This window comes from Mercenaria mercenaria, chromosome 14 (genome assembly GCF_021730395.1).
Source record: "Mercenaria mercenaria strain notata chromosome 14, MADL_Memer_1, whole genome shotgun sequence".
In the NCBI taxonomy this organism is placed as follows: domain Eukaryota; kingdom Metazoa; phylum Mollusca; class Bivalvia; order Venerida; family Veneridae; genus Mercenaria; species Mercenaria mercenaria.
The window spans coordinates 24,933,516-24,957,068 of NC_069374.1; the positions used below are offsets into that span (position 1 = coordinate 24,933,516).

The 23,553-nt window shown below is 33.9% G+C and overlaps 1 protein-coding gene across 1 annotated transcript; it reads left to right on the plus strand.

Moving 5' to 3' along the window:
* Nucleotides 1–730: 730 nt before the first annotated feature.
* On the plus strand, nt 731–22,906 carry LOC123526594 (SPRY domain-containing SOCS box protein 1-like). The gene is made up of 3 exons (XM_045305835.2): nt 731–877; nt 5,264–6,114; nt 8,792–22,906. The coding sequence occupies exons 2-3, from the start codon at nt 5,409–5,411 to the stop codon at nt 8,920–8,922; spliced, it is 837 nt and encodes a 278-aa protein (XP_045161770.1). The 5' UTR covers nt 731–877; nt 5,264–5,408; the 3' UTR covers nt 8,923–22,906.
* The last annotated feature ends 647 nt before the right edge of the window (nt 22,907–23,553 follow it).

Below are 23,553 nucleotides of genomic sequence, written 5' to 3' on the forward strand. Positions count from 1 at the left end.
TGTACAGTAATAAAGCAAGTACGCATACAGTCAGGTGATCACATCGATTCTTCTTTCATTGACGGTTATAAACAAATTAGAGATATTTGCAATGCTTTTATTTTATTTTACCAAACAAGTATTGTTTCTTTATCCATGAAACAGTGTAACTGACATGTAGGTCACTCTTCAAGCAAGAAAATATGTACTTTTGACATGGACAATGTACAAATTATGGACACAATCAGTGATCAATAGAGTTTTATGCTATAATTCTACCTGTAATGAGACTAACACATTATATACAGCAAAAACTCATGTTCAGCTTCCAATGAAATATAAAAATACATACCTTCAAAGCAAATCAGTTACTTTAAAATGCTGTTTTTCACCTCTTAGCCGTAGCTTTATTGTTTTCATCACTCGCAAGAGGAAGCGGGGCAATACAGTCGTTTATAGGGTGTGTATACAGTACAGCATATAAAATGTAGATCTATTGACCCACTCTGCACTGGATTTACGTACAGACAACTGTATCTACGTTGAGGTAATTATCTATACACCCTAAATATTATTAAATAACTATTATCAGTATATGAGTTAGTTGTCCTTTGTTGAATATGGCCAAAACAAAGGTGACAAAGAAACTAGCCACATATCGGGGATTAAGCTCACACCACCTGTCTCTTTTCGCATTTACGGAGGATCACGGAAATAAACGATGTAGTACGGAAAGTATCGATCGCTTACATGGACGCCATATTGGTTTTGTCTGCGTGTGGTGGGGACATAATTTCTTGAAAACAAAGTGATTTTATGTTAGAAAGATGTATTTCAGGAAAAAAGCTGAAGTTAGGTATCAAGAAGAATATCTGAAGTATTGAAAAAAAATATTTAGGTAAGTAAATGTTGTATGATATTGTGACAATTTTCACTAGGAAAATACTTGTCATTTTTCCATATCCAGATGCCAACCGGAAGTTGTCATGTACACAATGAAAAACAAAGGGATTTGTTAAGATTTCGGACAAACATGGCTTCATTTAATAGAGAATAGTGCTAGCGTTATTTTGAATGAAATTCTTACTTAACATTAAGGTTTACTTGTTTATTATGAAGAAGAAATTAACAGACAGTGTACTGATTTGTGTGAATAAAATCTGAAAATTTCATCCTATGAATGATTCATTATATCAGTACAATCATTCTTATCTTACCATGTGCTGGATATGAAAGGTATGACATATTTTAGATGAATTTTGCCTACTATTTATATTACTAATTAATATCTGAGGAGAGTTTTCAGGATTCAAGAAGAGTATACTACCAAGAACAGAGCTAGATTATTTGTTTGGCTGTTCCACAACTTGGCACAAATTTCTTTATAGTCACGAACATTTGTTAACAAATTATTAGTGATGGGTTACTAGTAGTTATCAGAAAGGTGCAGATTGATTCGAGACATATTGAGATACAAGGGAACTGGAGATGATGCTTTAGCTCTTCGTTCTTTTGTTTGTTAAAACAAGTAATAGTGTTATGTCAAGAGTGGCGCAATGGGGCACCCTGGCCTTTTTAACGGCCGCCACGTTGTTCTTTAAATTATGCCCTCCTGCCTTTAAACTTCTGCTAAATCCCGCAAAAAACAGAACTCATTTTTTTGACATATTTACTGGGCAAAACAGTGCTAAAACCCATGAATTTGTTTGCAATTCAGTTTCAATTCAGCATTCAAGTTTTTGCTTCTTCTTTTCCTCCCTTTGCTTGCTTTGGCTTCACATTGCTACCGAATCCAATAGGTTATTCAATATACCCTTAACGATGTTTTTTGGATCATGTGTTGTTGGTTAAAAGAATGCGTAGAGCATTTGTTCACATTTTACCTTCTAAGAAAGAGACATTTTGTTGTTTTACTGAACCATTAAGTTCATTCCGCACTGGAAATTGATATTTTAAATCAACACATACCGCTTTGAAATACACTGGCTTACCATCAATATAATTCCTAACTATTTGATCTACACACACATTGGGTGTATTTAGTTTAACATAGGTTTATAGAGTACCATTCTCAATGCGTGTGTACGTTCAATGTCAGTTAAGCATCCAGATGATTCAGATTTTGTTTAAGCGAGTAAAGTCATTGTGTGCTTGTCTGTAATTTCATATACGTTTTTATACGCTAAAAATATAAGGCATGCGTATATGATTACTATATGCATTATTTCAAAGCGTTATTTACGCTAATACGCATCTTATCAGGAGCCCTGCGGTCAGTAGGTCAATGGTCATTAGGTCACATTGACACAGAACAGTAGAACTTTCTTTTGACATTGGCTTACTTTTGTGATAAGGCCGTATTGAACTTGAAGGGTATTATTTGTCACTCCTGTGACAGCTCTACTTTTACATGATGTCATTGCTGTTGAAAGGTATTTCATTCAGGGCCAGTGTCTGTCAAAAGCATTTTTTGGTTTTCGTGATTTAACTTTAGTGCAGTTAGCGCTCGAAGCTTGATTTCATTTTTATCTTAGCCAGTTATATAATATGAAATTAACTTTTTAGCTCATCTGATTTTTGAAAAAAATCTACAAGGTATTGTCGTCAGTTGATTGCTGTTTAGGTCCACCTTTTCTCAAACACTGTAAGAGCTACAGCTTTGAAAGTTTGGTCTATGAAGGCCAAGAACCATAACTCTGATATGCATTTTGTCACAATAATGGCCCTTTTTGTATTTAGAAAATTTGAGTTTATTGGTTAAAATTATAGTTAAGGTCACCTTTTCTCTAAAACTACCGTAGATACCCATGTATAATGCGCAGTTTTTTGACCCCCGGGACCACCCCCAAATCGTGGGTGCGCATAATACACAGGTATAGACAATTTTCCAACTTCAAAACAAGTTTGTTACCGATGTTCGCCATTTTGGTAAAGGGAAACTACTCCCCGCGCTTACTGTCTCCGCTAAAATCTAAGATTGCCGTTACGTTCCATAAAAGATCGAATTGTTTATTTTTCTTTCAAACAAAATTAATTTCATATAAATTTAAAAGTATTTTGACGAAAGAAATGTTTATAAATCACAAAAATTATGTTACTAATTAAAGATCGAGAATTATCTTTAACCGAGATCAAACTGTGAACAACATAATTGACACGAGGTGACACGTTGATTGCCGGTAATTACTGGCTTTATGATCGTGACAAAAAGACTATCACACCTCTTGTTATCAGTTTAAATTGAGAAGCTCATGTCATTTTGAAAGATACCATTCCGAAATATTGAATCAGCTGCTATTTATTTATTCAAAATAGTGAATTAAAAAAGGTAAAACAACAAATATAACAATAATTTACTGGTTTTATTTTCGAGAAAACAAAAATCGATAGTACCGTGAGACTGATGCTGCTTTCCGCCGTGGAGATAAAATTTATTACCGGTGTCGATGTAAACTCTACTTTCGTTTTCCATCCACCTCAAAATTGACCAAATTTTTTTTTATTTATTTTTTTTTTCCAGGATTTTGGACTAAGATCGGGGGTGCGCATTATACACGGGTGCGCATTATACACGGGTATCTACGGTATAAGAGCTACAGCTTTGAAACTTTGCACTCTTGTTTATCATCATTAGGGGACAATTTTTGTCAAGAACCATAACTCTAACCTGCATTTTGTCAAAATTATGGCCTTTTTGTATTTGAAAGTCTGAACTATAACTCTTTTCTTACATATTGTCCAGCTCTTGTCTGTAAATTGCATAAATTAACAATTACAGTTTCTTTTGTTTATGCACTGATAAGGCAAGACTTGAATATACATTTTGTATACTTTAACTTTTAAAATTGCTTTGAATAACAATTCAGTCACATTAAATTCACAAGATAAGAAAAACAGATTCACAAATATTTTCAGTGAATTTGTTTAAATTGTTATTTAATTTAAATAAACAGACTTAAACAAAGACGAACAATTTTATGAAAAGAGTTATAAATATGTATTATAATATAAATATACATTGTAGTTACTTTTTTGACTTGCATGCCGCGGCACTAAAATCTCTCCACTTCTCCCGCAGAATCTCTCAACTTTTCTCTAAAACCTCTCCACTTCTTGCTAATCTTAACAGAGGGAGAAGTGACCTCCCCAAAATCGAAGCCTAGCTTAAGCCCTGTTACATCCAGATCCCTAGCGCAGTAGTGGTCAAGGTCACACTTGGAGGTCAAAAGTCAACATTGATTTTTAGCTCCTCTGATACATAGAGCTATAGCGCTTGTCCATTTCATTTGTCAGTTCGTTAAGTTCTTGTTTGTAAGCAGGTATCTCAGTACCCACTAACGGGAATGGATTGAAACTTAAAACGCTTGTTCAATTTGACAATTTGTTGATGATGATCATTGACAGATATCAAATCTGTAGATTTTATTACACGTTTTTCAATGAATTATGGAAATAATTGAGTGAAATGTATCTGATATTTTCACACTGGTGAAAAAGATCAAATATATTTTCAGTGGTAAGTAAGAAACTGTAAAATGGGTAAGTTTAGTCAAAACATGAAAGAAAAAGCTTGTTTGTTTTACATATAAAATTAAGATCAAATTCTCTTTCACTCATGAACACCATATCTTACATTTTCTTGTCTGGCTATGTCACTCGTGAAAATACTGCATTTGGTGTTTAGTCATGAAAGATATTTCAATAGCAAACACTGAAACAAACTAATATCCTATATATGCGGCAGTTGAGGTAATTAGTCACTTTCCAGTAGGGGACTTTGTATTACCTAGAATTTCTTCCTTGTCTGGAAACTGGTCCTGTCTGTCTTTCTATTAGTTTCTAGTTGGAGTGCTAATTCAGAGGTTTTGTTACATCGTTTTATATCTTGCTGCCTTGAAATATAAATTTAATTTTGCAGTTAATACCAAACGTTCCTTTTTGGGGTATCTGTGACCAAGTTTAAGTCACTGTCTTGGCATTAATTACCTGTCGCCTGTTTTGGGGTGTAAGATCCTTTCATGTGAGATAGCCATCATGCATGCTTATAAATGCAAGGTTTATGGTTCTGCCCTGTTGCTCATCAATTTCTGAAACAATTCAAGAAGGGGCACCTGGTGTCTTTCTCCACCATCAAAAGTTTGAAAGCTGCCGTATGACAAAATTGTGTTGGTGCGACATAAAACCCAACAAAATAAATAAATAAAGTTCCTTTCTTTTTTTTATGACACAGTTTTGCAGACTTTTCTTCCAGATTTTGTTTTAAAACTTTGTTTTATTTTTGCAGATTCTGCTGTGGAGTGGTGAGGGGAATACAGTCTAGAGAGGTGAGGTACAGTGAAGAGATTTGTCTAGGGGAGATAACACAGTGTTGCGCACATCCCTAGTTTATTTGGTTTATATTGCCCAGTTCATTGTGTGAGATTCAGAGAATGAACATGGGGCAAAAAGTATCAGGTGGAATTAAGACCGTCACCTCAAGAGAACCGAGTCATTGTAAAGGGATCAATCGTGAAATAGCATACAATCCAGATTACCAAAAACCAGCGAGACTAGATATGTTGCTAGACATGCCACCAGTTTCAAAAGAACAACAAAGTGAACACGGATGGAATGCGGATGATAGATCGTTAAATATATTTGTGAAAGACGACGATAAAATGACATTTCACAGACATCCTGTAGCTCAAAGTACTGACTGTATAAGGGGTAAAGTAGGTTACACACGTGGATTACATGTGTGGGAAATAAACTGGAGTACACGGCAACGTGGCACACATGCGGTGGTTGGTGTAGCGACAATAGACGCTCCCTTACATTGTGTTGGATATCAATCTCTAGTCGGCAGTAATAGTGATTCATGGGGGTGGGATCTTGGGCGAAACAAATTGTACCATGATGTAAAAAACTTTCCGGGTGTCACATACCCAACATTACTGAACTCTGATGAGAACTTTGTAGTACCAGACAGTTTTCTTGTTGTATTAGATATGGATGAAGGTACATTGAGTTTTGTTGTAGATGGACAATACTTAGGTGTGGCATTTAGAGGAATGAAAGGCAAAAAGCTCTACCCTATAGTTAGTGCAGTATGGGGACATTGTGAAATCACCATGAGATATATAGGGGGTCTTGATCGTAAGTATTTATGTAATTTGTTATCATTTATTTCTAAATATAAGCTACCATTTATTCGTAGGTATTTGTTTGGAAATACAGAAAAACCGTCCTTCAGCTTGATTACTTTTAGATATTTCATTTTACTTAAAATTTTATATTAAATTCAAGTTAATTAGTCCCACCTTCTCTTTAGGAGACTTGTAAAAGTACAAATTTATGCACCGGTACATGTACTCTGCAAAGACATTTATATAAGCAGTATGTTATAAGCTGTGTACATTGGAAATATTGTTACACAAGTGTTAAGCTTGCCAGGTGGCATCATAAGTTAATTGTTTTCCTTCACAATTTCACAAGGTGTCTACAGATTTCACAACCAACAAACAACAGGATATGATTTCAATATAACAGTTAAGATACATGTACAATGTATTGTGCTTCATTGCATAATAATTATTGAGGAACTGGAGAAAATGAAGGAATTGGTTAGAATAAAAAAAAAGACGCCAGTTGTTAAGATGATGGTTGGTATAATCTGTTGAAGTCGCAAAACTTCCATGGTGTTAATTTCAGTTGTCTTGTCCCCAAAGGGAGGCATTTATAGTTATCACATTGTTGGCCACTTAATTTGTTGGTCTGTTCTTTGGAAACACTTTCATGTGTCAGCTCGGGGTGGGGAGGGGATTGGGGCATTTAGAATTGCCCTTGTCCATTCACCTGTCCATGTGAATTTGTGTGTTTTCACACAGCTAGACCAGAGTTATTGTCCTTGGCTTAGTGAAAAATACACGTAAAGTGCTTAAAAGTTTGTGTTGCATATATCTTGAGAATATTTCTCTTAAGAGTCATCAAACCATGTGCATTTTGTGTACAGTGAGTGAGTGACAAGAAGTGGGGGCTGCGGCATCTTTGTCCTATGGACACATATATTAGTGGTGAACAAGTTTTAAGTTGAGAGAAATCGTGTAACATTTATCAGGTTAACTGACTGAAAAATAACTTCCCTTTAAAACAGCGCTCGCGCTGCCAATCGACATTATCGCCAAATGGCGATTATTTTATTAAAGTGTCGATTAAAACGCAATTTTTGGCGATAGAAAATGGCGATTAATTTATAAAAATGCTACAAAAAAATATTGCAAAAAAATGTCCGTAAACTGTTGGAACATACGTAGTTTTATCGACAAAAACGTGCGAAGTCGGTAGCAGGAAGTGTATTTGCCCAGAGGCATAATTACCCCTTCTAAACGGTGACACATTTGTTTATCGCCAACGAGGTATACTTCACAAATTGATCTGCATGTATGGAAGTTTAAAGCAACAATTATCATCACTTTATCCTTGATCATTTAATCGCTATTAATTACCAAACAAACAAATTAATTAAACATAATTCCTTCAGATGTGGAATTCCTATGTCCGACTCGAGACTTTCAGACGGCGGACAAGTGCGTTTTTGCATTCCGTTTTTCCACGGGCAAGCACAAATTAACAGTAGGGATTTTAGCTTACACATTCTTTTTTGACCTTAAGAAAGATCTTACCTTGACTGGCTCAGTAATTTCCTTAAATCCACTTAATTTTACTTGTATTTTTCAAAACCAAGACTTTAGAAACATAATATTATCACTGACACTTCCTGTGGCTTAAATAATGTAACTTAAATTTGCCCAAATTTTTGACACCTGCCATCAGAAACTGGGTTTAACCTGTTTGACAACTGTTTCTTTTAATGTGTGCCCACATCAACAGATCAAAGAAGACACCAGCAGATCAAAGAAGACGGGTATTCCATGTGATGTCATAGTGATGTCACTGCTATTGACATGTTTAATTTAGTTCAGAACCAGCATAACACCTGTTATTTAAAGTGACTGTGACTTTGAGTGCATTATAGCACTGGGAGTTGATTTCTTTTTGCTGATATGGAATTAACTTTTTTAAATTGTATTTGTATTCAAAGGGTGTTCTTGGTTTGGGCAATCATTGCAAGATTGAAAAAAAACACACTTTAATTTGCAGTTTAATCACATTAAATTCACAAGGTTAACAAGGATAAGAAAAACAGAACCACTGACATTTTGAGTGAATTTGTTATTTACTTTAAATCAATAGACTTAAACAAAGACAGGAAATAATAAAAATAGTAACATTATATTAAGCATATTTAGTTCCTTTTTCAACTTGCATGTCATGGCATTAAACTATTTTACATTTTCCCTAAAATCTTGTCACTTCTCCCTTATATTAGCTGAGGGAGAATCTTAGCCTAGCTTCATTGAAATGCGAAAGAGCATGCGAATTACGCTCGTGCCAAGTTAGTCTATTAATTTTTTCCCGGAAAAAAATGTGGCTATTAATTTATGATGGCCAGGGCTAGCACTGCTTTAAAAAATCATGATGGTATAGCATGTCTGGTTAGGTAGAGCACAGTGCTGCTAATAGGAAGGTTTGAATCTCAGCTGGACAGATGTTTTCAGTGCCGATTGAATGAAGACAGAATTGTCAGTTTCATCCATTTTCCAACACAGTTTCATGATTACAACATCTGACTACTGTACATAATTGAACAATCAGTAAAATTAAAATGTAATTAAGATGTGACAAACAAACTTAATAATTAGTGTTTAAAAATGATAAAACAAAGGAAAGAAAGAGACATTGTTATTACACAGTTTAACTTTTTTTGTTTCAGCTGAACCTCTACCTCTGACAGATATTTGCCGTCGTGTTATACGTCAGCATCTTGGTAAGAATCGTCTCCAGGAAATTCATCGTTTACCATTGCCAACTTCAGTAAAAAATTACCTGTTATATCAATCCTAGTGAATCATTGCGCCTCGGAGTGTGTGATCATCCTTCATCAAGTCTATATAGGAACAGTCTTCATCCCGCCCAGTGATACAATACGCCTTCGCATCATAGTTTTATACGTTACTGCTTGATTCACATGTTTTGTAACTGACAACATTTTTTTCCATGAATTTTTCTTGTTGTTTATCGTTAAATTTTTTAATGAGATACTTTACACCTGACATTCTATAAAAGTTTGCAATAATTTTTATTGAGGATTTTACCAAAAACAAGGAAAGAATTCATTAGAAATTTAAATTAAGATCAAATTACGTAACAAAAGGTGTGACTCAGACAGTTACATTTTGTATCTGAAAGATGGTTGGTTGGTACTGAAGAACAGAATGATACACAGTTTCTGTATTTCATCTAAAGTTCAGCCAGTCTGAGAACTTTACATAAAATTTTATGATATTGCATAAAAGAGAAAAAAGCCAGTTTTGACCAATTATGACGAGATTTTTACGAGTATTTTACTTTTCTATATGCTATATTTTTGTCTTTAGTAACTTTAAACTGCTCAGACGTGCACTTTTAATTGAAACTTCATTTTTAAGGTGACTCCGACAGACTATCTTTACGGAGTACTTTTTCTTCTATTAGAGGCCGAAAGTGTTAGAATTTTATTTTGTACAGTAGACAGATTTTTGAATGTTTTATTACTTAACTAATTTACAGAAAAGTTCTTAAAGAGTTTTTTTTTTTTTTTAAATGTTTTTACAATGTATCCGAATTTAGTAATGTTTTACATGTTAGAAATTCCAGTCAGAAAGTAAGGATATACTTTTGCCGAAAATTTTCTTCGCATCTAATGTCAAAGGGAGATAATTACCATTATTAAACTATTTGAAATTATCTGCAGACTACATAAAATAATTGCATACCAGTACATGTGAAAAAGTTGCTGTTAGAATCTGAAACCTCATTGATTTAGTGTAGCTCATAGAATAAGATGTTTGAAATTTAACCTGTTCCTTAATTAAGATTGATCAAATTTCAAGAAAACAATATAAAAAATGATACACCTTGTTATCATATTCTCATATATGGATGTTAAATCATGGTTAAATCAAATGTCAGAAGTGAATAAGAGGTCAAGATTGTGTAAAAAAAAGGTATAGAATAGAATGAAGAAAGCAGTTGCAGAAATAAAAGAGAAAATGTCAAGATAAAAGAATGTTAATAACGAGTTCATCCCATCTAGAATGTCAGTTGATACAAGGTGAAGGTCAGACAAAAACGTGTTAATTTGTTACCTTGTATCTATAGATTTTGTATTCAAAATGATCATGCTTTTATGTAAGAAAGAAAATTAGATTTTGTATTCAAAATGATCATGCTTTTATGTAAGAAAGAAAATTAGATTTTGTATTCAAAATGATCAGGCTCAGGGCTTTTTCTGGCCATTTTGGGAAAAAGGCCCCTGTGCTTTTTGGGAATTTTCGACTCGCGAATACTGTCATATTGGGAAATATATGTATCCAAATTAGGAAAGTATTTCCATGAAAATCAGTCTTTTTTTTTTCCTTGCGTATATTTCTGTGATTTCTACTGCTAATATTCATAAAAGGAAACTGCTTTATATTCAAATTCAGGCTGAAAATTCAATAAAATCTACAATACAATGGTTGCACCACTATAATTTGCAACAAAATAGGTCTTTAAAAAAAAAAAAAAAAAAATTTTTTTTTTTTTTGCTTTGATTTGCAATTTTTGAACAGCTATTGGGAAAAAATATGCATATTTGCCGTTGGGAATGGGGCCGAATTTCGGCCCCGTGGGACACGCTGAAAAAGCCCTGAGGCTTTTATGTAAGAAAGAAATTTTTTCTGTTCAAACCAGATTTACTTTCACCTACTGGAAATAACTGTTTATGTCTACAGTTAATTTTGTGGTGGTTCAGAATAGTTCAAGCTTTTATGGTACTTATTAGCAGAAAATATTTACTGTAAACGATTTGACCTTGCAGTCTGTAATTACGAAGTTTGTACATCATAAATCTTCCCTAGACAGAAATTGCCTGCAGACTAACAGTGAATTTATCTCCCTGAAACTGTATTGTGTGATTTGGTACTGAAACTTCTAATTTTGTTTTATATACATTTTGTTATTAAGTGAAGTAATAGGAGCCTATTTATGGTTTTATAGTAAGAACACAGGTTTTAAAGTTTGTTGTCAGTTGAAACCGTTGATAGTCTCAATTTTAAAATCTTTTATACTCTTATATAGACTTTCATAATGCAGGGTTTGATTTTAGCTCACCTGAGCACAAAGTGCACAAGGTAAGCTATTGTGATCACCATGTGTTCGTCATTGTGCGTTGTCTGTCATCAGCAGTTTGACTGTTAACATGTATAGAGGTCACAACCTTAACAAAACTTGGTCAGAATGTTACCCTGAATATAGTCTCTGAAATATTTGTTACTGGGTCAGTTTGGTTCAAAACATAGGTCACTGGGTCAAATCATATAAAAGCATTGTTAACACTTTAGAGGCCACATTTTCTATTTCATTCTCATAAATTTTTGTAAGAATGTTTGTCTCTATAAAATCTATGTCAGTTTCAAATCTGGTTTACGCGAGGAAAAAAAACTAGGTCATGAGGTCAAATCATAGAAAAGCCGCATTAACACTTGAGAGACCACATTTTCCATTTGACCTTCATACATAATTGTCAGAATGTTTGAATTGTAGGTCAGATTTAAAACTGGGTTACCTGAGGTCTAAAACTAGGTCACTAGGTCAAATCCTAGAAAATCTGGTTGAAATTCAAGGGGGCACATTTTCTTCTTGATCTTCATAAAACTTTGATGAATGTTTGTCTCTATGAAATTAAAGTCCGGCTCAAAAGATGGTTATAAATCAGAGATCTTAAACTAGGTCACTAGGTCAAATCGTCGAGAAACCTTGTTTACAGTGTAGAGGTCACATTTTCCATTTGACCTTTATAAATACTGGTTAGAATGTTTGTCTCAGCGATATCAATGTCAAGTTGAAAAGTGAATGCCTTGCATTACAAACTAGGTCACTAGTTAAAATCTTAAGACAAACCTTTTTAACACTCTATAGAGGCCACATTTTCCACTTGATCTTCATGATACTTGGTCAGAATGTTTACCTGTTTACACTATAGGATAATTATATAACTTGGTCACTTTGAACAAAAAAGAGGTAAAATCATTGAAAAAGAACTTGGTTAATGATCTGCCTGATTTACATCAAATACAATGTTGGGCGGTTAAAACCACCCCCGGTTTTAACCAGCGGTTTTAACCGGTTAAAACCGCCCCGGTCAATACTCCCTGAAGTGGTCAATACCGGTCAATACTGGTCGATTGGTCAATACTGGTCAGTTAGTCAATACTGACTGTTAAGATATTTTGCAAAGTTTATGATCAATTAAATAATGACTCTTTAAGAACATCTGGGGCTTGATTATTGTAAATGCAGGCATTAGTAGTTAGTTAAAGCAACCAAATCAATACTCCCAAATTGGTCAGAAGTGGTTGATTGGTCAATACTGATTGATACTGGTTATTAAACATTTTCTGTTAGATTAGATTACAAAGATATATAGTTTTGCTGAACTTCATTTGTAAAAAGTAATTCATAAACTGTAGCAGTAAGTGTTTGATTCATAAGTGATAAATCTAATGATTTTTTATATTGGTATACATAATTTAATGAAAAACTGCTGCAAAACACCTGGACCCTTTCATGGAAGTGGTTTAATTGTGTTTTGATAGCAATTGTCACATTGCCTAATTGACAACATGTCTTACAATATACAATAGATGTTGCAGACCTGTCTATCTAGTCACTAAATAGTTGTCAAGATCAATAATCCCACTGTATTATTGAGATGCTTGAACATGGTAAAAATTAAATAAGTCATGCAATCAAAGTATTCAACTAACCAATATTGACCACTATATGTATTAATCAGGGATATTGAGTAGGACCAAAATTTGAATTGACCAGTACTGTCCGTTTCAATGAGTGTAATTTATATTAATAAAATCTTTAATTAATTTAAAATAAAGGCTACTGTAAGAAGATAAAAGCATTGAATAAACTAGTATTGACCACTGTCCACTCTAAGTATATTGTTCAAAACTGAGCCTGACCAGGACACATTGCCACAGACCAAAACTGAATCGACCAGTATTGACCACTATACTTTTTAATGAACAAAATTTTATATTATTCAAATTGCTTTATTATTTTTATAAAGCATTCTTTTTGACTCTATTATTTCAGCCTGTGCCAATCTGTGAATGTGCATTATGTAAAAGTGTTGAATAAACCAGTATTGACCACCCAAGAGTGACCAAAGTACTGAATCGACCAGTATTGACCGGTATTGACCAGTATTGACCGGTTTTAACCAGTATTGACCGCCGGCCCGGTCAATACTCATATTGACCGGCTTTTTGCCAACATTGATCAAATATGGTCATAATGTTTGTCTCTATGAAATCTACTTTAACTGATATCACAGAAATGTTTCTTTGGTGACCCTGTACCAAGTTTGTTCAAAGTATTCCAGTTTGTAAAACACATGGCCACAAGAGATGGTAGTCTCTTATACATATATGTATACAGTATTTCCTATATGCATATAATGGACACTTTGAAAAAAATGTTTTAGAAAACACTGGCCCATTTTCAAAATATTATCACATACATTTTCCATGGGTGACCCTCTACCAAAATTGTTCACTCAGGTGATTGATCTAGGGCCATCATGGCTCTCTTGTTAAGTAATTCAGGTCCTATTTATATTTTATAACAATGAATTTTTATCATAGTTTTTATTAGGATGGAAAAAAATCTTTTGTAAGTTGCAGTTGATCTGTACACTTTTTGTTTGATTTCGAATATTTTAGAACATTTTTATACAGTTACTTAATACGGACATTTTGTCTGTACGTTTGACAAAAAATTGTTTTAACTGAGCTAACGTTTGCAACTTTTGAAACTTGTGGAATTTTAGACAGTCAGGAATTCTGACTTTATATCAGAAATAGTCCTGTAAATTCTTCAGGTTATATAATAAGAAAATAATTTGTGGGACTAAGCTGACTGAATATGTAATATGTATGCTATGATAATTAAAAGCCAAGTCTACTTTTTCCAGACACAATGAAAAGTTTAAAGAATTAGTGTGTAGACTGGCTTGTTGAAAAAAATGCGTAATTTGTAATGATTAAAGCGACTATTCAGTGACAATGACTGTGTTTCACTATTCTTGTTCTATCTTGGTTCAGTTTTTGTCTTTAGCCTCGTTCATTTGTATGGAATTCAAGTATTTCTATAGCAAAGATACAATTTAGTAAATTATTAGGTATATAAATGATAAATAGCAGAGCTGAGTATACTTTTTGTACCGAAAAGTTAGAAGATGTAGTGATGATCAGATTTGATCATTTTTACAGTTCAATCATTAGATTGTGAAATGTTCTCAAAAATTAAAACAGATGCTTTTGTCTAAAGATGCATGCATTTTTATATGAGTGAGAAAAACATTGTCTTTCATTAGATGGTCTAAATAAGTAATAGCATACAACTTGTGACCTCCGTTTTAATTCATCGGCATTTTTGTGTAATACATATTTTACATCTTGTTCTAAGATAATGGAAAAGTATACTGTTGGCCTTAAATCTTGCTTGAAGACTGTCATACATTTAAACATAGATCTATCATCACTTTTTATCAATAATGCCGAAACCAGTCTTGTGCTGTTGCTGTATATTTGTTTATATATATGAGCCGCGCCGTGACAAAACCAACATAGTGGCTTTGTGACCAGCATGGATCCAGACAAGCCTGCGCATCCACGCAGTCTGGTCAGGATCCATGCTGTTCGCTTTCAAAGCCTATTGCAATTAGAGAAACCGTTAGCGAACAGCATGGATCCTGACCAGACTGCGCGGATGCGCAGGCTGGTCTGGATCCATGCTGGTCGCAAACCCACTATGTTGGTTTTCCCATGGCACGGCTCAATATATAGAATTCACTTTAAGTGTATGATGTGCGGACATTAAATAGCATTTCCTTAATTGCTTAAAACTTGTGTATATAAAATGTCTATTGTGTTTGAACCTAGAGATATTCTTTGTGCAATATTTATATGAGTGTAAGAGTCTAAGACTGAAGAGATAGGTGCTTTATATTGAATTAATTTGGAAATTCCTAACTTGCGATTTTACCCACTAAAAGTTAAGTTTGTATTATATGTTGTTTTCAGTCAATAATAAAATGGTGAAATATATCTGGTATAGATATATATTTTTTACAGGTTTTGAACTGCAAGATTTGGTTAAAACTGTTTAACTTGAAAGGTTATGATATCCTTGAATCGTGAATACTATATCTTACATTTTCACTTGACTATACTACTCATAAAAAATGTTGCATCTACCTGGTGTAGATGTTTTGATCTTACGCAGAAACAAACTTGTCATTTCGACTTTGGTGAGACAAATGCACCAATATTCATGGACAGAAGCTTAAAACGCGATAGCAGAAATTCTTCGGGCTGCAGGGATATGATGAAATAATTGTTCAGATTGTCTCATTGTTTGGTAAAATATCTACAGTCAGTTGCCACTTTAAGCCTCATTGTAGCTTTGCCACTGAAATTAAAGAGTATTAAAACATTTTCTCTAGCTTCATATGTTACAATAGATGTAGCCAGACAATAAAAGCTAGATATTTCAAGGGCATCATAGAGGATTATATACTTGTTCATGTTTCACTTTCATTTAGTGCAATAAAGATGTCTGAGAAAAGTTCTGGACAGGATTTAGAACTGTTTGCATTTAATTCAAATAATGATACTTTATATTAAGGCCCACATGGTATATGGGAAAACCCAATGTGTAGCCTCTAGAATTAAAGTTCTTTCTTACTTACTATAAATTGAAAGTGCTGAATTTAGGAATCTTGCTGCAACATGTAATGAAAGTAACAAGTTAGGAATTTCCAATTTTGAATTATAAATAGACTTTGCAAATATTTTTCATTTGATTATTTATTAATTGCTTAACCAGTGTAATTGTCCGCTTATTTACATTTTAAGGATATAAACATGAAATAATTGTTTTCTATTGCTCATGTTTCTTGAGTCAGTAGAGATGAGCCCTATGTGGTCCTGGGACAATTTGTGTATGAAAGGATCACTGTCTTACCCTTGCATGATTGTAAGAGGCAGCTTACAGAGTCTGAACACTTGGTTTTGCTGTATCTCTGTGATTCCAGCAAGTTTTAAAAGTTTTGATGTAAATGAATTGTGAAACCAAAAGTTTTGGCGCCATATAACCTGTACTGTGTTGGTGCACCGTAAAACCCAAATCAGTAGGGATAGACATGTGCAGCATGTCATTCTTTGTTTTAATAAACTTTTTCAAAACTCCGCAAGTTTTCACAGTTAAGCTTTTCACATTCAAAATGTTCTTGTTTAAACTAGATTTGAAGTTTAAAACATACAGATTTACCTTTGTACGTGTTGTGAGCAACTCTGTTAAATTTTTCAGGCAGGTTCATGCTAACCCTTAGTATTACAATTTTTTTTTACATCTTACATATCTTTAAATCTCAGTGTCTCTAGCCTTCCTTTTAGGTATTAAAAAGAAGTAGAGAAATAAACAGCATTGTCCTACATTACACTTAACCCAATTAAAACAAAACTTTTGTTTCTTTCCACTGGTAAGCTAGTGTTTTTAAAGAACATAGCAAATTTTATGCAAAAGTTAAGCATACTGTAATAAAATCAGATGAAAGATGTTTGCAGGTGTCGTATATTGAATGAGTTTCCTTTTTTACGAGTTCTGTGAATTCAAGCTTTGATATACTTGATAAATGTGCATGTGTGAGCATGCTTGGATGTGTGTTTGTTACATAACTAGTGTCTATCATACTTGTAATTCTGCTGTCTAGTTTTATCTCACCTGAGCACAAAGTGCTTCACGGTGAGCTGTTGTGATCACTCTGCTTCCTTTGTTCAGTCACACTTCTTCAAACTACCTCTCCTCTGAAACCATTTGGTGGCATTGATGAGACTTTGCTGGGATGTTCCTTGGATGACCTTCACAGAATTTTATTCCATGTAGAACTCTAGTTGCCATGGAAGCCCGGAACCGAGATATCTGATATGTAGCATTTTGTAATGGTACTCTACGAAGTTTGTTCAAATCATTCCCGTGGGGTCAAAATTGGCCCTTACATTGGTTTCATTTGTTTACATAAACTTTAATGTGAAGGGCATTAAAAATCTTTTTTTCTAAAACCATAATGCTCTGAGCTTAGATATTTGGCTGGTGGCATAGTGTAGTAGTCCTCTATCAAACTTGATCAAATCAAACCCCTTGGATCAAAATATGTCCTGCCCTGGGGTTATCTTGTTTTATATAGACTTGTATAGGAAGTACTTTTGAATGGTAATGCCCTGTGCTTAGATATTTCACATGTAGTTTTGTGTTGTGCTCCTTTAGCAAATTCTTTCAATTCATGCCCCTGGGATCAAATGTGGCCCCATCCATGGAGGTCACTTGTTTTACTCTGAATGTAGGAAAAACTTTGATATTGCAAATATGATTATCTTTTGCATACTGTTATATGTTAGAATGCATGAAATCATGAACATTAGCCTCTCGTATATCAGATGTTAAAACCACCAACTTGACTATTAGCAGCATGTACCCATTTGAGCCAGGTGAGCGATATAGGGCCATTATGGCCTTCTTGTATAGCCCTGTATTTTGTATAAAATGAACTGTGCTACACAGGGCCATGTAAGGTTTGGATATAGTTAATTCCGAGGCAACAATTAAATCACTTCAATAAATTGTACATAGATAAAATTACTAGTCTGACAATTTACTGTTAGTAGTCAAATTGTTTAATGTGGTAAAGTTTTTTTCTGTGGGCATTTTTATATGCATTGATTGTGCTAATATGATTTGACATACAATTGTATATAACTGAATTCCATTAATAGCAAGGTATTTTCAAATTGCCCACTCATGCTTGACAAATATGATATTATTTGTAAGAAAAACTTTCTAGACAGTTTATGATAAATTCAGGGAGGTAAGCCCTGATTTAAATTGTAAAACAGAAAAGTAAAACCTCACCAATGCTTTCATCAATGATTTTCATCTAAATCCAGATTCAGCAAAGGAACAGATAGCATGATTAATGCTAAACAAGGCATATCAGATACTGCTGGCAATGTTATTTGGTCATATTTTATTTCATCTTGTTATAAGATGGGTAATTAAAGCCAATTGAGTGTTGTTCAGAAATCCGGCTCGTTCTGTAGCTGTTAATTGGGTCATACTCCATGGAGATAAGAACCTTTCCCACAGAAATTCTCAGTTGTCTCAATAAGAATGTGGTCAAAAAGTCAATCGTTATTATAGTGTTCATTCTCTGCAAAGGTTATTGCAAAATTGATAACAAAGATAATCAAAAAAACTGAATGCAAATGATTGTAAAAGTACTTAGTAGTGATATATGGTGGATGATTTTGAGCAAAATGCTGCTGAAATTACTAAAGCCATTTAATTTATGGTCCATTATCCCAAAATACTTGCAAAAACCCCGCATGTATTGCCAAATGCATAAGATAGAAAGGCAGGGTGATATACACACTTTTTGGTTGCTTAGTGACACATTTAAGAATGGATATAATTTTTCATTTTTCAATGCCAAAATTGGAAGTATTCATTCAGGGTGTCCTTTAGTCAAAAACTGAAGAATGCTTTCTGTCCCCTACCCCTCTACTCAAATTGAGCTTTTTCAGTTTACCCAGCCTACATGGGGCATATATATATCATTGATGTTTGTATCTCCAGAAAATAATGGATGGGTGAAAAAGAGTTTTGTTACATATAAGGTATCTATACCTACTGGTGCATCATTTTAAGATTTCAAAATTCAGGAGTGAGAATTTTATTTTTTAGCAGTGGTTCAAACTTCAATATTTTTCTCTTTACTTTAGTTCCTTTTTTTTCTTGATGGATATATCTCAGAAAGAATTCTTTTTAGAGTACAAGAAAAGAGTGTTTTGTAATGCTGGAGTAATTGTATATACTATTATAGTGATTGGTACATATGATGAAATATGTGTTAAAAAGAATAATTTATTATCACATTTTTAACTAGCTTTTACATGTGGTATTGTACTAGATGTTGTAGATCAATTATTATATAGATATATTGTAATGCATTTTGCTGGAATGATTTGCGCAGAAATTGATTGTGTTTATTATAATACTTGATTCATGATTTTCCCTTTACCCAGAATTCTTGTATAAAGCTGAGACTGATTGATCTACCTTGTCTTTATCGCCAAATCAATTATCATATTAAACATTTTTTCGGAGCCTATTTTATCAGTGTTTTGAGTAGGAAACTTGGGCTTAAGAATTCAAAAAGCTAAATTTTCTTTTCTGTTTCTGTCATGTTAAGTCAAGACTTGATGGGGCTTTAAAGGAATACAGTGCCATTTTACTGGCTGATTACATAAACATATTACAAAGATCTGAATTTTTTTTAGCAATTTTCTATATTGTATTGTTCAAACTTTTAATAGAAAAAAAAGGGATATTTGGCACTTCTAAGTTTTAATTTTCATAAATAAATTCCATGAAGTTGGTGTATATGGATCCAAGGCTTAGCCTTGACAATTTCCTTATCACTGCAAAGTTTCAGCTTTATTTTAACTTCTGTATGAAATGTTTCCTAGTTAAGGTTACAAGAAATGCTGAAATATTCACTGCCTTGGTTCCTCTTACGTGTTGTTGTCGAAGTATAGTGATGCTTCTGTGCAAACTGTTATCAAGCACAAATTTGCTGTGCATGTCGAGACAGAAAAAAAAGACACATTTTGTTTAGATATTTCAGTCCATGTTCTGATACTGTCTGATTCACAATACTTTACCTGCTATTGTTAAAGATATTTTTGTCTCAAAAGATTACAGTGTTATTTCAGAAATAACTTTACTTTACGAAGAGTTTTTGTGCCCGCATAAAATTTTGGGTAGGGGTGGCACTTGAGTTGCTCATGTCTGTCAGTCTGTCAGTCAGTCCGTATGAATTTGCGTTGTGCATATCTCAAAAAAGTATTTCAGCTAGAGTCATCAGACCCCACAGAATTGTTAATCAGCATGTGAAGTGCATCTGGTGTTTTATTTGAATTTCACACAGCCAGACCTATTCGACAACATCCGGATTTGGTTAAGTTTTTGTGTGTAAGCTGGTGTCGCATTAACCACATGTAGGAATGGATTGAAACTTCACGCATTTATTCACTGTGATGAACTTACTTACATTGTACTGGTTCCAAAAATATGCATAAACTGTATAAAAGTTATTGTGTCCCATGTATGAAGTTCATTATATCGTGCTTAAATAAAAAATATCATATTTACATGACCGAAATAAGTATTGCAGACAAATACTACTAACCATAGTATAATTTAATTTATCTATAAAAACATTATTACAGAAAAGAAAAACAGCATTAAATAACAATAACTTAAGCGATAGCACAATTTTTAAATGACAGACTTAACTAAGTAATTACTTAAGTTTTTTTAGCTCACCTGTCACAAAGTGACAAGGTGAGCTTTTGTGATCGTGCGGTGTCCGTCGTCCGTCCGTCCGTGCGTCCGTCCGTCCGTAAACTTTTGCTTGTGACCACTCTAGAGGTCACATTTTTCATGGGATCTTTATGAAAGTTGGTCAGAATGTTCATCTTGATGATATCTAGGTCAAGTTCGAAACTGGGTCATGTGCCATCAAAAACTAGGTCAGTAGGTCTAAAAATAGAAAAAACCTTGTGACCTCTCTAGAGGCCATATATTTCACAAGATCTTCATGAAAATTGGTCAGAATGTTCACCTTGATGATATCTAGGTCAAGTTTGAAACTGGGTCACGTGCGGTCAAAAACTAGGTCAGTAGGTCTAAAAATAGAAAAATCTTGTGACCTCTCTAGAGGCCATATATTTCACAAGATCTTCATGAAAATTGGTCAGAACGTTCACCTTGATGATATCTAGGTCAAGTTCGAAACTGGGTCATGTGCCTTCAAAAACTAGGTCAGTAGGTCAAATAATAGAAAAACCTTGTGACCTCTCTAAAGGCCGTATTTTTCATGGGATCTGTATGAAAGTTGGTCTGAATGTTCATCTTGATGATATCTAGTTCAGATTCGAAACTGGGTCACGTGCGATCAAAAACTAGGTCAGTAGGTCTAAAATAGAAAAACCTTGTGACCTCTCTAGAGGCCATATATTTCATGAGACCTTCATGAAAATTGGTCAGAATGTTCATCTTGATGATATCTAGGTCAAGTTTGAAAGTGGGTCACGTGCCATCAAAAACTAGGTCAGTAGGTCAAATAATAGAAAAACCTTGTGACCTCTCTAGAGGCCATATTTTTCATGGGAACTGTATGAAAATTGGTCTGAATGTTAATCTTGATGATATCTAGGTCAAGTTCGAAAGTGGGTCACGTGCCATCAAAAAGTAGGTCAGTAGGTCAAATAATGAAAAAATGTTGTGACCTCTCTAGAGGCCATATTTTTCATGGGATCTGTATGAAAATTGGTCTGAATGTTTATCTTGATGATATCTAGGTCAAGTTTGAAACTGGGTCAACTGCGATCAAAAACTAGGTCAGTAGGTCTTGAAATAGAAAAACCTTGTGACCTCTCTAGAGGCCATACCCTTGAATGGATCTGCATGAAAATTGGTCAGAATGTTCACCTTGATGATATCTAGGTCAGGTTTGAAACTGGGTCACGAGCCTTAAAAAACTAGGTCAATAGGTCAAATAATAGAAAAACCTTGTGACCTCTCTAGAGACCATATTTTTCAATGGATCTTCATGAAAATTGGTCAGAATTTTTATCTTGATAATATCTAGGTCAAGTTCAAAACTGGGTCACATGAGCCCAAAAACTAGGTCACTATGTCAAATAATAGAAAAAAGGGAGTCATACTCAAAACTGGGTCATGTGGGAAGAGGTGAGCGATTCAGGACCATCATGGTCCTCTTGTCATGAAATTGGGGCCGGGTGTTCTGTGCGGGATTTCACTCGGTCAAACCAGTTTTATGGTCCTTGACTTAGTAAAAAAAAAAGCACACAAAGTGCTTAAGAGTTGTGTTGCATAAATCTTTAAAATATTCCACCTAGAGTCGTGAAACCATGTTCAGGTAGAGGGGGCACCAATGTCCTATGGACACACATAGATCTAGTTTGTCATAAAGATGAATTCAATTTTAGATATTACTTTTATTCATTTTAAAAGAAAGTGATTGATTTAGTTCCTTTTTAGGGATTGTTCTTATTTTGATTTTACACTGTGTTAGGAATTTATTTGACCAAACCCGAAGGATTTTTTCTATCAGTCTATTTTATAGCTTTGATATTTATAGAAATTATATGTATGATCTTGCCTTGTTTGAGAATGTGCATGTATGATAATAACTGTAGTATCGTAAATAGAAAATGTCAACAATACTACTAACTTAAGTTCTTAATTAAGTTCGTTAGTTTTTTTGTACTTATATGATATTGAACGTTTTATAGAATATTGTCATTATTGATGACATGAAACGTTCTCAGTATATATTGGCATACATACTTGAAAATTAAAATGTGTTAGTGCAAAATTAAGATTAGTTTTTCGTCTGACTTCATGAACATTTTGATCAGAAAAAGACATGTTCGCACAAAAAACTTTTTTGTCTTAAGTCTGTAACTATGATCATGGTGAGATATATTGAGAATCTTTTCATGGACTAAACTAGCAGTTATGTTACCCCCAACAGTTTGCACATGCCGCTTTGACTACAACTTTTCTCTCACACTCGAGATCTTTTACGTGGTTGTAATTGTATATGTGGTTGTTTCTTTCGAGAATAAACCATGGTTAAATATACTGTGTTGTTTTTTGTTTGCCATGAATATTTATTTTCAGATTCTGAAAATTAAAAAAAGGAGACCATGAGTTCAAGTGTAATACATTTTATGTAGCTTCACAAATGCTACTTTTGTTTCTTAATGACAAAAATTATGCCGGAGAAGCATTATTATTGCCCAAAAATAATAATTTATTATGCCTCAAGGTAGGAAGTATGGCAGTATTGGGTGCAAAATGCAAATTTGGAATCACACCCTGTTAGGTATGTTTCCGGGAACATATCTATTACTGCTGAAGAAAAACTGTTTTACCCCAATATACTTTGTATAAGATATTGGAGTCAGGACGGCCATTCTTTTTCCAGAGGCATATCTGCGAAAACCGTATACTGGATTATCAAATAACATTACAGTCCTGTTCACAATCATAATACAAGGAGATATTATGAATGACCCATATCACTATGTCTAATAGGTCAAAGTCTCTTACGGAGGTCAGTTGGCTTCATACCCTCTAATCTACTAAATGTATTTTCATAAAAATAACATGCAGTATACACAACACAACATTGTCACAGTTTGAGATCAAAGTTCGAAAAGCTTTGTGTCCACAACATATCTTTTAAACCATCAAAAGGATTGCCATAAAACTAGCAACCTAGTT